The 16,365-nt window shown below is 49.9% G+C and overlaps 1 protein-coding gene across 1 annotated transcript in view; it reads right to left on the reverse strand.

Annotated features, from left to right (window-relative positions):
• Positions 1-2,927: 2,927 nt before the first annotated feature.
• LOC117869441 (keratin, type I cytoskeletal 14-like) overlaps positions 2,928-16,365 on the reverse strand; it is a 70,050-nt gene continuing 56,612 nt past the window's right edge. Inside the window, exons 6-13 of the mRNA XM_034756278.1 lie at positions 7,775-8,359; positions 6,234-6,316; positions 5,482-5,638; positions 4,796-4,957; positions 4,562-4,687; positions 4,242-4,462; positions 3,553-3,584; positions 2,928-3,271 (exon numbers count right to left, since the gene is read on the reverse strand). Coding sequence (XP_034612169.1) covers positions 3,174-3,271; positions 3,553-3,584; positions 4,242-4,462; positions 4,562-4,687; positions 4,796-4,957; positions 5,482-5,638; positions 6,234-6,316; positions 7,775-8,359 — 1,464 coding nt within the window. The 3' untranslated portion in view covers positions 2,928-3,173. The remainder of the gene's footprint in view (positions 3,272-3,552; positions 3,585-4,241; positions 4,463-4,561; positions 4,688-4,795; positions 4,958-5,481; positions 5,639-6,233; positions 6,317-7,774; positions 8,360-16,365) is intronic.

Here is a 16,365-nt window from a genome sequence, read left to right on the forward strand (position 1 = left end):
CATTGTGTGTTATTAAACCAATGTGTGTTATTATAACCTCTCTCTTTCATGCGCGGATACTCCTGGGGTAGGCGAGTCTGCTGCTAGAACAGAGCCATTGTGGCTGGATGCTTTGCCAGTCGCACTGGTGTAGGGGCAGGCAGGGACCATGGTTCCCCAATCTGGCTATCCCCAGCTCACTATTACCTGTGCTGCAGCTGTGGCCAGTGTACAAGCAACCTGAGGAAGAGGAACCCAGAACCATCTCACTCATGGCCCCGTAGACACACCAGAGAATCTGAACCTGAACTTCTCTAGTTATGTTTGAAATCATTTTAATTCTTTCTTCTAGTTCAGACGTGGGCAAACTACAGCCCGCGGACCACATCCGGCCCACAGGACCATCCTGTCTGGTCCCTGAGCTCCTGGCCGGGGAGCCTAGTCCCCGGCCCCTCCCCCACTGTCCCCCGTCCCCCACAGCCGGGCCGGTGTGTGGGCTGCACTCTGGCACGCCACTCCCGCTGGGCAGCGTGGGGAGCACAGCTGGCTCTGGTCGGGTGTCATGGCTGTGAGCTCCTGCTGATGATAAGGGGGCGGGGTGTGGGGGGGTTGGGTAAGGGAGTGGGCGGTCCTGGGGGGCAGTCAGGGAGGAGGGGGCAGTTGGATGGGGCAGAGGTTTTGGGGGGGGCGGTCAGGGATAGGGAACAGGGAGGGTTGGGAGTGGGAGTCCTGGGGGGCCTGTCAGGGGGCGGGGATGTGGATAGGGGTTGGGAGGGCAGTCAGGGGACAGGGAGCGGGGGGGTGGATAAGGGGGTGGGATCCCAGGGGGGCAGTTAGGGGCGGGGGGGTCCCGGGAGGGGGTGGTCAGGAGATGAGGAGCAGAGGGCAGTTGGCTAGGGGGTGGGAGTCCCAGGGGGGGCTGTCAGAGGATGGGGGTGTGGATAGGGGTCAGGGCAGTCAGGGGACAGGGAGCAGGGGGGTTGGATAGGGGGCGGGGATCCCAGGAGGGGGCGGTCAGGGGACAAGGAGCAGGGTGGGTTGGATGGGTTGGGAGTTCTGAGGGGGGCAGTCAGGGGTGGGAAGTGGGAGGGGGCGGATAGGGGGCGGGGGCCAGGCTGTCTGGGAAGGCACAGCCTTCCCTACCCAGCCCTCTATACAGTTGCGCAACCCCGATGTAGCCCGCGGGCCAAAAAGTTTGCCCACCCCTGTTCTAGTTCTTTAATTGTTTGATTTGTTCTTTCAACAAGTCTTCTAGCGTAGTAGGTGTACCCGGCATTTACAAGAGAAAAATACAAAGGCAAGTTTCCTGCCTTCAGTTGAAGAACTGAGCAGACAGGACTCCAAAGACACCTCCTTTAGAAGAGGAATCGTGTCCATTGATTTTCCTCCTGTACAATGCCAGGCACATCAATGATGCTATATAAATGCACAAATGCGTTCAGGAAGAGGATGCTAATCTTACAGAGTAATTGTGCTGATCATAACCCTGCATTCATGGCTGATGATTATAATGTACCTGAATAGGTCTGAGTGGAATGATGATGGGGTCATGTAAGTTCTGGGATTCTGAGCCAGAGAGAGAACAGAAAGGCTCCTTTCCCCCCTTTCAGGGAGAACCAGAGCTCTCTCTAGCTATACCAGGGCTTAGCCAGGTAAAATCAGGGCAAGGTCCCTAAAAACAGGGTCTTCAAATAGGAGGACCAGATTCTGCCAGCTTCACACATGTTCAGTAATATCTTATTCAGAATCATCCTGTTGCTGTCCACCAGCACTACATATGGAGCCAGGTACTACTTGAAGGGAGGAAGGGTGGCAGAACCTAGTGACTGAGGGTAGACGTACACTGCAATCAGGTTGTGTAATTGCAGCACATGTCAACACACCTGAGCTAGCTGTAACCTCGCTAGCTCAGGCAGTGACATAGCAATGGAAGTGATGTACCGTTGGCAGCTTGGACAAGCCTGCCTGAGGCCCTGGGTAATTCCTTGGGTGGCTGCTCACGGAGCAGTCCGTGCTGCTGTGGCTTCGCGGCTATGAGGGCATGAGCTAGCTCAGTTAAAGATCTCAGGTATGTCTACATGTGCTGCAGTTACACCCCTGATTGCAGTGCAGACGTACCCTGATAGCTGAAATTGTCTTCCGGGAACTGCCCGTCAAGATGGAGTGTATCAGTGTCCCACTGCATCAGGAATGGGCAGTAATGACAAATTGGCACAGGGGATCAAACCCCAACACAGCATGTAATAACCTTATCCTGAGCAGGTCACGCACCCCCTGACAGCTATCAGAGGGGTCTGCCTTTCTCTGACCCTTTAGAAAGACCTGGACAGTTGCCAAGAAAGTCACACTGAATAAAACTGCAATTGTATTACCGATGAAGGGGTCAGCCAAAGGTACCGTTAACACATCTGCCGCACCAAGCGTTGTGACCTGTGTAACACAGCCAGCGCTGATGGAGGTGTGTGGCTGATAGTTGGCAGGGGGCTGGTATGATGGCGTCTGTGATTCATTTTCTTTCCCTGTGCACCATGCACCTTGGCTCAGGCTCAGTGACCTGATGAAGCCCCATCTCTTACCTTCCTCTGTGGAATAGCCACTTGCGTCCCTGAGCAGGACTGTGAAACCACCAAGTCTCTCTCAGGTTTCCCATTTTGAGACCATTGCAACTTAGGGCAGAATATCTGACACTGTTTATACAGTTTAGTTGCAGAATTTTAGCCAGGTTGGATGTGATCAATAAAGCCACTAGTTCTTTGCCTTCATATTTAGCTCTGGTGTATGAATTCAGATCACTCAGTGATCTAGCGTACAATGCCTTTTAGAGACCATCTGAACAATTCCTTCTTCTGGCTGCCCACGAGTGCTGATGGAAGTTCTAGCAAACAGCACCAATCTCCCCCTAGAGAGCCTGTGTCATCAGCCCCCTAGAACAACCGAGACAAGACTCTAGTTTGCATGAATGAGAAGATAAGCTTTATTTGACACTTATGGGACGAGCACAGGATAGCACTCAGACAAGGGTGAGGGAAACAGAGGCAGAATGAAAAGGGAAGGAACACACTAATGGAGCCCAGACCTACACAGCCTTGGTGACAGTATTACACATCTACAGCACATGGACTGGAGTCTTCTTTCCTTTTCTATTGATGTATCCAAGGTGCTCAGGACTGGGGCCTGTGGACTGGTGTGTAGTCTTAGCGGGGGGAATGATGGACCTGCTCGCGGGAAGAAATCACCTTTCCATCTTGGACTTCCTCAACGATTGTACGGACTTGTCGGGTGGTCGTGGACACTACAAGGGAGAAGGAGATAGAAGAAACTATCAGCTGTCCTAAGGATCTGATCATCCTTTGGAATTTTTATCCTAGCTAGTGTATCTTCAGAACTGAGTGTCATAAATGCATATCCTATGTTCCATTTTACACAAATACTTGACTTAATAATATCTTCAATATTTCAAAGGAATCACTCCAGTTTTGCACCCACTAATGAATGAGAGCCTATGGAAAGAAGCTTGCTAAGGATGTGATGCAGAAATGTGTGCTCATTACTTCAGATAAGACAAATTCTTACCTTCTTTTGCTGAAGCGTACTGGGAGGCAATGCTACAAGAGGAGAAAAAAGAGAGAAAATTAGAAATATAGACACCAGAGGAGAGGGCACAGTGAGAGAACAAAGGTGCAGGCCTCTTATGGGGAGAAATAATTATTTTGACACAAGTCTGATGAATTTCATTATTATGTCAATTTTGCAGGTCCCCAATGTCCTCTCCTTGAAATTGTCTAGAGTTAAGATTTGAGCAGAACATTTGATCTTGGAAGGATTTTCAAGGTGTGAAGGGATTTAGACACATTATATTAGCCTCTCAACCCTCCTGTGAGGTTCGTTAGTGTTATTAGCTACTTTCCCAAGGTCATGCAATCGCTGAAGAAGCCAGGAATAACCCCCCCCCACCCCAAAGCCCTGAAAGCTAGAGTTTTCACATAGCTACTAGACAATGCTGCCTCTCCAAGATGGAAATGTTATGTTACACTCCATAATTCAGACAATAAATACCTCCCAGGACCGGGTTCTCACTGACGATGGTAATGGGATAAACCATTGAGCCATCACTTATTAGTCTTCTTCACAACTACCTAGGAATCTGGATTATTTATTTCAAAATAAGCCTCTAGGGACACAGGTTATTCAGCTGTTTAGCTGTGTCATTATTAGCCGGCCCTGCCCCATGGCACTCTATCTAATCGACTCCCTTTACGTACTGGGTATCCTCGCCCTCCAGCAAGCGGCGGTATGTGGCAATCTCTTGCTCCAGGCGCGTCTTGACGTCCACGAGAATCTTGTACTCATGGTTCTGGCGCTCCATGTCGCATCGGAGCTCGGCCAGCTGCTCCTCCACGCTAGTGATCAAGCCCTGGAGCTGTGCCAACTGGGAGCCATAATGGGCTTCTGTCTCCGCCAAGGAGCCTTCCAGAGCGGCTTTCTGGGAATGCAGAGTAGAGGGGAAAGAATTCAGTGAGGGGGTCACTCATCTCTGTGCCTCCCCATGTGTGTGTCTCCCTGGGAAGCCAGTAGCACGTACCATGCTGAGCTGGGACTGCAGCTCTATCTCCAGGCCCTGGACGGTGCGTCTTAGTTCCGTGATCTCCGACTTGCCGCTCTGCAACTGTTCCGTGTTCATGGCTACTTCTCGGTTCAGCTGTTCTGTCTGGAACAAGGGAAAACAATCTAGTTACTGCACGAATGATGTGTGTAAAGGTTTGCCCCCACCCGTAAGTGTCAGGAAAGTGCTTCTCCTCATTCAGGCATTGTGTACCTGGGTGAAGAACCACTGCTCGGCCTCTTTACGGTTCTTCTCTGCCAAGCTCTCATACTGCTCTCTCATGTCAGCCAGGATCTTGGTCAGGTCAACCCCAGGAGCGGCGTCCATCTCCACCGTGATATCTCCACCCAGCTGGCTCCGTAGTATATTCATTTCCTGTGACAAGAGAGACACGCTATGTTCATCTGCATCTTAACTATACAGACCCACTGCAGTGCATCTGAGGAGGTTTTCCCAATTTGCGACTTTTCAGACAAGAGACCATCTCCTGATGTGTCTTTGTTCAGCATCATGGGACTGTGACCCTAACTGTCTACAACAAGTAAAATAATAAAAATAATTTCCTAAGAAATCTCCATTTGGGGATTCAGTTGCCTCTGTCCAGAGACTAAATCCCAAACAACAGCTGGGTCCACAGCCTGGGAAGCAGGTTTCTGTTGCTGTAGATACTGGCGAGGCCCCAGTGGAAGCTCCTGAAATGATGAGTGGTGCATGAGTCTGACCTGGGGCCTACAGAGGACATGTTGCTGTCCAGAATTAATTATTCCCCACTTCTTTATTCCCAGATGCCCTCCCAACTACCCTAATGCTTGGAAATAGCCCTGCTGATTGGCCTGATTTTCATTGTACCTTAGCTACAACTTATAAATCCCCTCCTTGGTGCTTGATTTTGTCCTCACCTCCTCATGATTCTTCTTGAGATAAGCCAGCTCCTCCTTCAGGTTTTCGATCTGCATCTCCAGGTCAGCTCTGGCCAGGGTCAGCTCGTCCAGGACTCTCCGCAGGCCATTGATGTCAGCCTCCACACTCATGCGCAGGGCCTGCTCCGTCTCAAACCTTCAAGCATAAAAAGGGTGCTCACTACTGAGTTGTCACCCCTTTTTCTCCCCATGCTGCTGTCAACCTTTCAATGTCTTATAACTCTCTGTGCTGCGTGGGGGGTTGGGTGAATGAGGGACACAGTGAATGATATGCAGTGTCCAATGGATGGAACAGCGCTGGTTGGTCAAGTCTCTGCTAAGACCAGTAACTTTACTGAGCAGCTTTGGGGCATATTCTATATTGAGCTCTGAGGTGAGTGCTTCTGTTTAGATGTGTAAAATACTGGTAGCACCATTGCCCCAGGCCTATATGTTCTGAGTGATATGTAAATTAGATCAAGTCCTACATGCAAACTAAATAAAATAAGATAGGTTCTACTGGAAGCAAGACATTGCCCAAGTTTTTAGTCCCTATTTGCTTTGCAAAATGCACATTTATTTGAAATGCCTTGTTTGCCAGTGATTTGTCAGTTGTCTCGTTGGAAATGAATAGGAAGCTCCCTTTTAGAGAGGAACTCTCCCTCTTTTCCAGTCATGATGCAGGTGAGGAAGCTCGTTGTGCACAAAAGGCTCCCCAGACGGATCTCACTCCCAGGGGGAGCAGCACTTACTTGGTTCTGAAGTCATCAGCTGTCAGCCTAGCGTTGTCGATCTGCAAGAGGAGGCTGGCATTGTCGACAGTGGCAGCAAGGATCTGGGGGAAAGAGAGCAAAAGAGCAAGTGGGAAAGAAGCCTCAAAAGCTCCTCATGTTGTTGGCTGATTGTGGGATCCAAGCAGGGGTGAATGTTAGGGACGGGCCAGGAACAGCAGAAGGATTTACCGAATGGAGAAATGCAACAGTGCTGAGTTAGACTGGGCAGTGTCTGACTGCACTGCGGCCTCCCTTTCCTGCTTATCCATCAGGATGAATTGCAAAAGGCAGCATGATAATATCTGAGTAAGTGCAAGGCCTGATAAGGGCACTCAATCTCACGCTTCAGGGCATTTGCTGATCTCACGTGGTTCCAGAAAGAACCACCCTTCTTTCCCCGCCCCATCCCCACCACCATGTACTGCTGTGTGCAATTGTCATAGCAGGAATATTGGAGGGGGAGGGGAGACTAGCCATCCTCGGAACCATCAGGTATTGGTGACTGCCACAGGCAGTGCGGGTGGCCCCGTAGTGTGCTCTTGTATGGCAAAGCCTGTGTCCATTTGTTCTGGAGTGGAGTTCATTCACAGTAACTCACTCTATGACAAGGATCCTTGCAGAAGCTGAACAAAGTGTAGTGAGCAGGTGCTCTTTATATCGGATTTTTGGTGATACATTCTCAGATACAGATAATCCATCCCCGGGCTCCCGAGGGGAGAACTCCAAGCCAGGCTTTGAGGAAGGAACATCAAAAATGCCAGTGAGAGGAAGGGAAAATAATGTGTCTAGTTTGCTCCTGCCCCTGCATCGCGGAGGCTTTCTGCTTCTGCTTTCCTCGGATTTCCCTTGGGTTTACTAATGACGGTTTGTAAGCGATCAATAAGGACAGTAAGAGGGAAAATATCAACCCTGGGGCTTTCCTCTCAAGATGTGAAGCCAGGAAACCAAATCAGAATGGAAAGAATTTGCTCCACAGGCTCCTGGTTTTGAGATTATAGGACAAGTCAGGCCTTGCATTGATCATTCCTGGAAGAAGGCTGTGGAATTTATCAGTCCTTCCACCTTTTCCTTTTTAACCCTCTGCACTCAGTTTAGTGCTAATAGCTGAAGCAATTGACAGGAGTTTGCAAATTCTTTGATTCTGTGCATATACAATCATACTAAGTATATCCTGCTTTGCCTTACCTCTAGATTCGTTTGTTTATAGAATATTCAAACTGTACCATATTATCAACATAGGCCAATGTCGATAAGACTCTGCTGCTGCATTACTGCCTCTTATGTCTGTTTCATACAATCACATAATAAGAAATACACCACTTGTTCTTTCTGGAGGAATGTCATTAAATAACTGAAGTTGATAAATTACTAAATCCCCTTCCTTGATATCTGGCACAGGGGAAAATTGGATTGCCTTTCATTTCCAGCTTTTAGTTACAGAATTATTCAGTGCCCCTGTGCCAGTTTAATGAAGAGTCTCAGACAAGAGACATCAGACCTTTTTAACAATAGTGTCATACCTTGCTCCTCAGGTCTTCAATTGTCCTGTAATATGGGCTGTAGTCACGGTCAGGACCAGGTCCCTGCTTCTTATACCACTCCTTGATCTTAATCTCCAGATCGGAATTGGCCTCCTCCAGAGCACGCACCTTGTCCAGGTAGTTAGCCAGGCGGTCATTCAGGTTCTGCATAGTTTCCTTCTCACCCGCAGGGAGAATGCCATCACCACCGCCAAAGCCACCTCCAAAGCCACCCCCATAGCCACCTCCAAAGCCACCTCCAAGGCCACCACCAAGGCCACCCCCAAAGCCACCTCCAAGGCCACCCCCATAGCCACCTCCAAAGCTACTACTGTAGCTTCCCCCATAGCCACCACCCAGACTACTTCCTACTCCAGAGACATACTTAGAAGAGGAGACAGAAAAGCCACCAGATCCCCCATGGATACTTGGAGGTCTGTAGGAACCTCCAAGATGCACTGAGGAAACCCGTGTGGAGCCACCTCCTAATCCACCTAATCCACCTAACCCCTTTAGGGATGTAGACGAGGAATATTGCCTGACGCTGGTGGTCATGGTGAAAGGTAGTTGAGGATCTAAAGCCCAAGAGAGTCACCCAGCTCAGCTATGAAAGAAGGAGAGTGCTGCTAACTTCCCTGACTCTGAGCTCCTTTTATACCCACAACAGGGGGCGTTGCCACTGCAAGGTCCTTTTTTCTCTCTTACATTCCCCAGGGTTTTCATCACCCTTAAAGTCTGAGCCAACTTCCAGAGTCATCATTTTTCTCCTTGATGTGTTCATGCTTTTGTCACATTCCACTAGAAACACTTTACTTCACCAAGAGTGTTTCTATGTTTCATTTTTGTTCCCAAAGGAGGGGTGAGGTGTGATTCAGAATAGCAGGCTCATTGCTCAAGGCCACATTTGAACATACCTTACCCTGTTACGCAGGAGGCACAGAGACATTCGGACTCCACCCCGCAGTTTGCGAATCCATCTTAAATGAAATGAAAATATTTACAGAGCTGTTTGCGAAAGGTGCTGATGCGAGAGGTTTGTGGGGACAAATCCTTTGGACTGGATCCCAAGCCCACTGAAGTCATTGGAGTGCTTCCAACCAGGCCCTTTATCCGTGAGACAGGCATAGACCAGGCAGCCGCAGTGAAAACTTCTCTGAGCCCTGCAGGGCAAAAATACTGTAGCTCCACAGACTCTTCCCACTGGTCATTTCTATCTCTGTATTGATGTTGGCTCGGATCATAGAGGGATTGGAAAAACATCTAAGAACGTCAGTCCATGGCCCTGCTAAGGCAGAATCTAGTCCCCTGTCAGAGAATGAACTGTCTACAAATGGATACAACATTAGATTTTAGCTCCCCGGCCACATTGCCTGCTGTTCCTTTGGGAGGTGTGTGACCAGTTTTTCCTTGTATTTCTGTATGAATTTGTATTTCAGCTCATTTGCAATCACAAGAGAATATTGTCCAGGCCCATTTAGCAGGGGAACTGGGGGGTATTTCAGAGTGTGTGATGGGTTAAGGGCAGTGTTTGCGTTTGTACTGAGCACTGGACACTAACCAGTAAGTGGGAAGCAGACAGTTTTGACAGAGCAGGGCAGGACTGAAAACCCAAAGGCTGATGAAGCAACAAAGCCATCTGAAAAGAGAGGAGCCGCTCCTGTAATATGTGATGAAGGGATTGAGAATAGTCAGTATAATAACGGGGTTGGGCAGCTATTGGGGTGAGGAAGCAGCAGGAAAACCAGGCCGGGATTAGCGGCACTGTTTCATTCTCTGCTAGGGTGACCAGACAGCAAGTGTGAACAATCGGGACGGGGGTGGGGGGTAATAGGCGCCTATAGAAGAAAAAGCCCCAAATATCGGGACTGTCCCTATAAATTTGGGACATCTGGTCACCCTATTCTCTGCTCTGGTTTTACATTGCCAGGAGCCCGCTATCACTTGCAGTGTGCAGAGGCAAATTGCAAACCCAGCCCACTGGCCTGACGGTTCCAGAGGTAGCACTGGCAGATAATGTGAAATGATGCTTCTTTCTCTGGGAGAGGCTTATGGGCAGAGCTATGTGTGGGGAGGGCTTGCAGGGTCACGTTCCCTGCCCTCCCCCCGCAGCCCGATTTGCTGCTTGGCTTGTACTGAGCATGCTCACACAGACTGAGCGTGCTCAGTAACATTGCTGAAGCCGGCCGCCCTCACTTTGCTCCCCTACTCTCGGCGGCATGGGTCGTCTCTGCTTGTGGGGTAGCAAAAGACAGTGACTTATGGGGATCTTCTTGGGATTCAGGAAGCAGTTTGTGGTGTGTCTTTCATTAAAGTGGGGTCTTGGTTGTCCTTGGCTGAGTCCCAGTCGAGTGCTCGGTCTGGTAGGCTGCACTGCCTCAGCATTGATGTACAATAGATTTTCATTTCTGTCTGGGCAGATGGTGTTTTCGCTAATCTCCAAATTCACTTGTTTCATCCTCCCTTTGTCTGGTGATTCTAACAAACATTTGTTCCTCCTCCTGGTCTTGGCCCCTTTGGTGAGGGTGTCTACTCCCTGTTGTTGTGTGCTAGGGATGTTGCCGTGATGGCATGCTCCCCATTCCAAAAGCCGGTGCTACCACTTAACTCAGATTCCTAATCGGTCTGAAATTGGCAGTGGAGGCTGCTTATGAGATCGTCAATGTGCTAAAAGTGCCAGGTTTGCCCTTCCATAGCCCCTGCATGGAAGCACGCTCCGGATTTGACTGAAATTGCCATCAAACCAGCCAAACTTTGCTATGTCCCTTCACTGACAAAATCTCTGATTTGGGTCCCTTCTTTGTACATGAGCTGCCGTGGCATTTCTCTTCATTTAACGCGTGACTGTATCTCAGCCGAGGAGCCCAGCCGATGGTCTGGAATGGGCGATGGAACATTTCCTCTTTCTGTCACCCGGCTGATAGTGATCCAAATTCATTATCATTCAACTGCTGCTTACTGACCTCCAGTGGAGTCCCTAAGGAACAGGTCTCCACATCCCCCAAAGCCGGTCACCTTGCTGGCACAGCAGGACAGCAAAGGACTGACTAGGCCCTTAAGCCTGAGATTTCCCCTCCACTCCTAGCGGGTCCCCAGGCCAGTGATGATTCTCATTAGTAGGACAGTGCCAGGGCAGCCTTCTCTGCCGTAACTATTTTGTAGAGGAACCAAGGAGTTCACTCTCCGAGGCTGTCGGTCCTGCACCTCTGTCCAGCCATAAATTCACTCGAGATAAAGCAAATAATAATGCAGGAGATGGTATCTGAGTCTGTTCCAACAAGAAGCACGTTGCGCGTGTTATTTCCTCCCTCAGGTTAGGTACAGATGAACAGCAAGAAAGTACATGACCGAGAACAACAATCATCTCTCCTGGGAAGGAAAATGAAATCATTGCTTAGAAGTTCTGGAACTCTGCAACTAATCCCACAATTCAGTGTGAGAAACGGGATTGAATGGACCTGGATAATTGCGTTGTAGAAATTATGATCAAACAGTAAACTCTGCTTTTAATCTAATGAAAAAGCTAATTAGAAACAATTGACGATTCCCCTTCAGGCCAGTTTCCTGGTGAGTGATACATACAGCCAGTAGAAACCAAACAATGGAAAAGACACCAATTGGTGTCTAGAGCTAAAGGGCAGAATCCTGAGCAAAGAGACAGTAACATGGAGAAAGGGCTCAGGTATTGGCAGGAGTGGGAATGCAAGAGCTTTGCTCCTTCACCCTCTGAGCCAGGCATCCTTGCAGAAATGCCGGTGTTGCTAGGCAATAACATACCAAGGTGTGAGTCCAGCAGGTTGGTTTTGTTTCTGTCCAGTTTCCTCACTATTTACTGTCTGCCAAGGCTGCTCCTACCAGCCCTCTACTCAACACCTGGAAAGAATGTTCCCTACGTGTGTTTGCATGAAAGGAAACACTAAAATGACCTGTATGCAACAGAGGCACATTTCTGAGTAGGCCTGTGTAAGTCCCCATGCCAGCTGGGCTGGAGCACTGGCAGGAAGGGAGCCCCCCCTCTTCTGAGAGCCCCATTTAAAATAGACAGAAGAAAAACTCCTTCCAAGTCTGGCCTTAAGCAAAAGCATGACACACGACTGCTTGGGGCCTGCACATTTTCATTCCCCCATACCCTCATAGTCCAACCCATCCCCTGCCAAGAAGATTGGAGTAGAGGAGAGGGCAAGTCATGGCCTGATCCCCTTTAGCAGTAGAAGTGGAGAAGGAGGCTGTGGCACCAAAGCAGAAGGTCCAATTCTGCCTCTGGGACCAGGAAGGAAAGCAATTTTAGGCCTTATTCTTTTTCCCGCCCCAAACAGGTTGGGGTCTTGCAGATTGTAAGGCCAGTCCTGGCTCTGTTGTTATCCTGTAGGACCCAGAATACACATTCTGGCCTCAGTCTGAAGTTTAAGAGGTTCTTTTATCTTAATATCAGAGGGGTAGCTGTGTTAGTCTGAATCTGTAAAAAGTCTCAAAGGTGCCACAGGACCCTCTGTTTCTTTTTATCTTAATGCCACTTCAGCCAGTAGGCTCTCAGCATGCTTCTTTTTTCTCGTTTAATTAAATGTTATGGGGCAGGTAGACACCCCTTCCTTCCAGCTTCCACCACCCATGTTCTTCTGTTTGCAGAACATCAAAGCAGAGCATCATGTGGGCTCTCTCCCCATCAAATTCCTTGAGCCATATCTCCACCAATGAGACACCTGCCATAAAGCACCAACCTGAACGCTCTTTTCTTGTGCCCTCGTTCTCTGGCAGGGAGGGGCGACTGACTGACTCTTGCTTGTCCATTTCCAGTTGCAACATGCACTGAAGAATTCCTGTCACTGCAGTGGGTGGGTGTGAAAGATTCCCAGTGATTCACAGCTGTGAGTTCAGTCAGTTCACACACTGAGTTATTCACCTGGTTCAGTGGCCTCCTCCAAAGGGAAGGAGAATGCACAGAACAGCAATTAATTTGGCTTTGCTTGGGTGAGTGGAGACCTGTCCGACGGCAAAAACCTCCAAACGATAACTCAAGCTGTTCCCATGTATGCGCTGCAATTCATTTACCCTCTTAGTCATGTAACTGCTCTCACTGTCCAGTTACAGTGTAAGCTCTTCGGGGCAGGGCATGTGTCTTATGCTCATTAACAGCACTAATTTTAATAATACTCACCCACCTATACCTGCTTTTGTGATATGGAGCCGAACCCACTGCGGATCTAAGACTCCATGAGCAACTCTGATTCCATTTTTCTGAAATCGAAGGTCATTACTTGCCCCTGGCTGCTCTCGTCCCTAAGGGGCTCTCTAGTTCCATTGTAGGCCATCGCAGAGACAGTTCTGCTTCTGGATTGGTGGTGTAATAAGCAAAGCTACGAAAGTTCCACTCTGGTTGATGTGAGAATGGGATCTCCTAGGTTAGGCTGAGGACACCAGATGACGTTATTCTACAGCACTGATCATTGAAACATCAAAGAGCTCTAGGGGTAGAACAAAGCAGCTTTTATTTTATCAAGACAAAGAATCAGTTCTTTGCCACAAAGGAGCCAAAATCCTGAAGTTGGAGTGTGTTTATTAAAGGCGTCTGTTTAACAGAATATAGTCTTGGAGATTCCCCACCTCATTTTTCAGAGTCAATCTTCCACATCCGGCAGAGAGCCCTCACCACTGAAATTCACCCCCACCGAGCCTGAGCTTGGCCACCCAGCTTAGAGCGAGCTGACTCCCCACCCACGACAGGGTTTGGATTCCCCCCCGGGATCTGAGCTGCAGGCTGGGTTTGCCCAGGTGATCTGACCCTTCCACGGCTGTTTGGTGCTGCAGGGCATTGTAGTGCGTAAGCTCCTGATAGGGTGACCAGATGTCCTGATTTTATAGGGACAGTCCCGATTTTGGGGTCTTTTTTTTTATATAGGCTCCTATTACCCCCCAACCCCTGTCCCGATTTTTCACATTTGCTGTCTGGTCACCCTAGCTCCTGATCAGGGGCAGAATCTTATTTGCTTCTGATCTAAACTGTGGGAAGTTTTCCCAGTTTCTACAGCGACAGCATCCTTAGAACAGTAGGAATTCCCCGACTGTATCAGCCCAGGAATCCAGCTAGCACAGTCTCCCGTCTCTGACTGGAGCCAGCACCAGTTGCTCGTGAGGCAATAGGGCATTAAGGACTAACTTGCCCACCGGGTTTCTCCCCAACACCCATCAGAGAGAGGCTGGCTCATATCCCTTTCAAAATTCCCTGTTTTCTAATCCGGGTTACTGTAGATCTGGATATTTTTGTCAGCATAGAAATGTCCAGAGCTTTTGGAATCTTGTTATGTTCTTGGCCTCAGTGATATCTAGTGGCACTGACTTCCACAGGCTAATTGTGCATTGTGTGGTAAAATGCTTATAAGAAACGTCCATAGTACAGAAATACACGCCTTGAGCTAGAGTCCAAATGCTGGAAACAGGACAGGAAAGAGCATTTACCCGCTTTACCCCAAACGCCTCCCTCCAACCTGCCACAAGCCTCTATCAGCTGCTCGCCTTCCGCACGTCTGACCTACTCCCCTCTGTGTCACTGGGCTGCACCCACGCTGCACCACCCAAGGGAATTCTGGAACTAGACTTTAATAGAGCCTCCCATGGTACGACAATACTTTTGCCTCCCATTAATCTGTGCTTGACGACCGGTTTTATGGTGCCATTGTCAAGACTCAAACTGCATGAGCCTCACAGGCTCCAGAGGTTCCCACCAGTTCTTTAAGCAATTCCCATTGCAGTTTCTCTCTGTATTTTGGGAGATCTCATCCCCTCGGTCCACTGGCTGGCTGCCCCCTCTGCGCTCCCAACCCCGCATTGTGTCATGGCCACACACAGGTTGTTCCTTGGTTCACTGCTCACAATGACAGCTCCTCCCCGTGGGCACTGGGGCTCTCTGATCCCTGCTCTTACGTTCGGCAGTGCCCTGCAGGGCTCCTGGCAGCAGTTCCCAGCCCCGCCTTGGAGCTGTAATGATTATTTATAAGACTTTAACAAGGGAAAACAAAGCCGCTCTGCCAGACATGTATGTGAAGCTGCAATTAGTGTCTCTGCGCCTGGCTCTCTCTCTCGGTTAGCTCAGCTCCCTGCCTGCCTTCTGCCTACAGCACAGCTGATAACGTTGACATGACAGAGATAATTATGATTTGTATTTTGTCAGCAGCGTCTCTGGAACTCTAGATAACAGTGCCTGGGCTCATCGCTGCAGGAAACAGCAAGTACCGGAGTTAGAGAGTACTGTTATACGGGGCCAGTTTGGAGCAGACAAGGGGGCTGTCTGGCCCAATAGTACAGTTCTTAAATCAGAAAAGTCCAGTGGTCCATCTAGTCCAGTATCCTGCTCTCTGCCAGGCCAGAGTAAACTAACGCTCTGCCTAGTCCAGTGAGCTGTCTCCATCAGTAGCCAATGCCATATACTTCAGAGGCAGCCATAACCTGCACCTCTAGTGTATCTAAGTGTGTCCTCTACACCATGGGGGTGGAAGAGGTACTTCCCGACCCATAGGTGGTGGCCAGCATACATCCAAGGCATGTGGTTTTATCCTACTTCCTGTCAGTGCAGATGTTCTCTTAGCCCAATACGGTATCGGCCAGACCCACTGAGGGCACTTGGGCGCAGCACTGCAAACACCCAACTCGAGGCCCCCTGCCACCCAGTGGGATCTTCAGCCCCAAGTTAGGGCTCCCTGGATAGCGCTTGGGTGGCGCTAGGTGCTTACGAGTGGGATCCGCAGAAGTTGGCGAGCTGACCCGGGAACCACCTCAACTAGCCCGTGGGAAATGCCAGGGAGAGGGGCGTGGCCTAAACGCCGGGCCAGAGGGAGACAAGTCATAGCTGTGAACCTGCTCTTGGAGCCAGGCACCTCGCTGAATGCCCTAACCTCTGGGCTCTAGGGTACTCTGGGGAGGAATCCTCTCCTGGGAAATGCTTAAATATTTATTGGAGCAGGGACTGGAGCTAGCTAGGTCTCCCAGGTGCCCATCTTACCCACTAGTCCATAGAGTCAGTCTCCTGCTCCCTGGCCCAAGGGATAAGTGAGTATTTTAGACCAAGTGGAAGAGTTTCACCAGGCGTCTGAGCCGGCCATCTTGGGGTTAGAGTTAGAGCACTCACCTGGGAGGTGGGGGGGCCTGCTGTCAAGTCCCTGCTCTGAACCAGGCAGAGGCGGGATTTGAACCTGGTCTCCTGCAGCCTGGCTGAGTGCACTAACCACTGGGCTAGTGGGACTAAGGGAGACAGCACAAGCATCCCCTCCTCAGCTGTGTTCGATGAGGGGCCCGGTCTGGTAAGCACTCCTAGCAGAGGAGGCCCTGCGGGCGAGGTAGGTGGGGCAATGCCTCGCTGGAGGATCCTGCCAGGGCGTAAACCCTCAGCAGCAGCAGGACAGGGGCAGCGGTGCCCACATACCCACGGTGCAAACTGAGCTGCCTAGAGGGTTGGCTGGCAACTGGGCAGGGGGCTGAGGATCTAAAGGCACCTAAATCCCTTTGCAGATCTAGCCTGACGTGTCAGTCCCGGGTTGGCCGACCCTTTCAAGGGAGCAGGACCAGCCTCACCTGGGACTGATCAGCTGTCTCCCAGCTGAGAA

The sequence above is a fragment of the Trachemys scripta genome, chromosome 23, assembly GCF_013100865.1.
Source record: "Trachemys scripta elegans isolate TJP31775 chromosome 23, CAS_Tse_1.0, whole genome shotgun sequence".
NCBI classification, from domain to species: Eukaryota; Metazoa; Chordata; order Testudines; family Emydidae; genus Trachemys; species Trachemys scripta.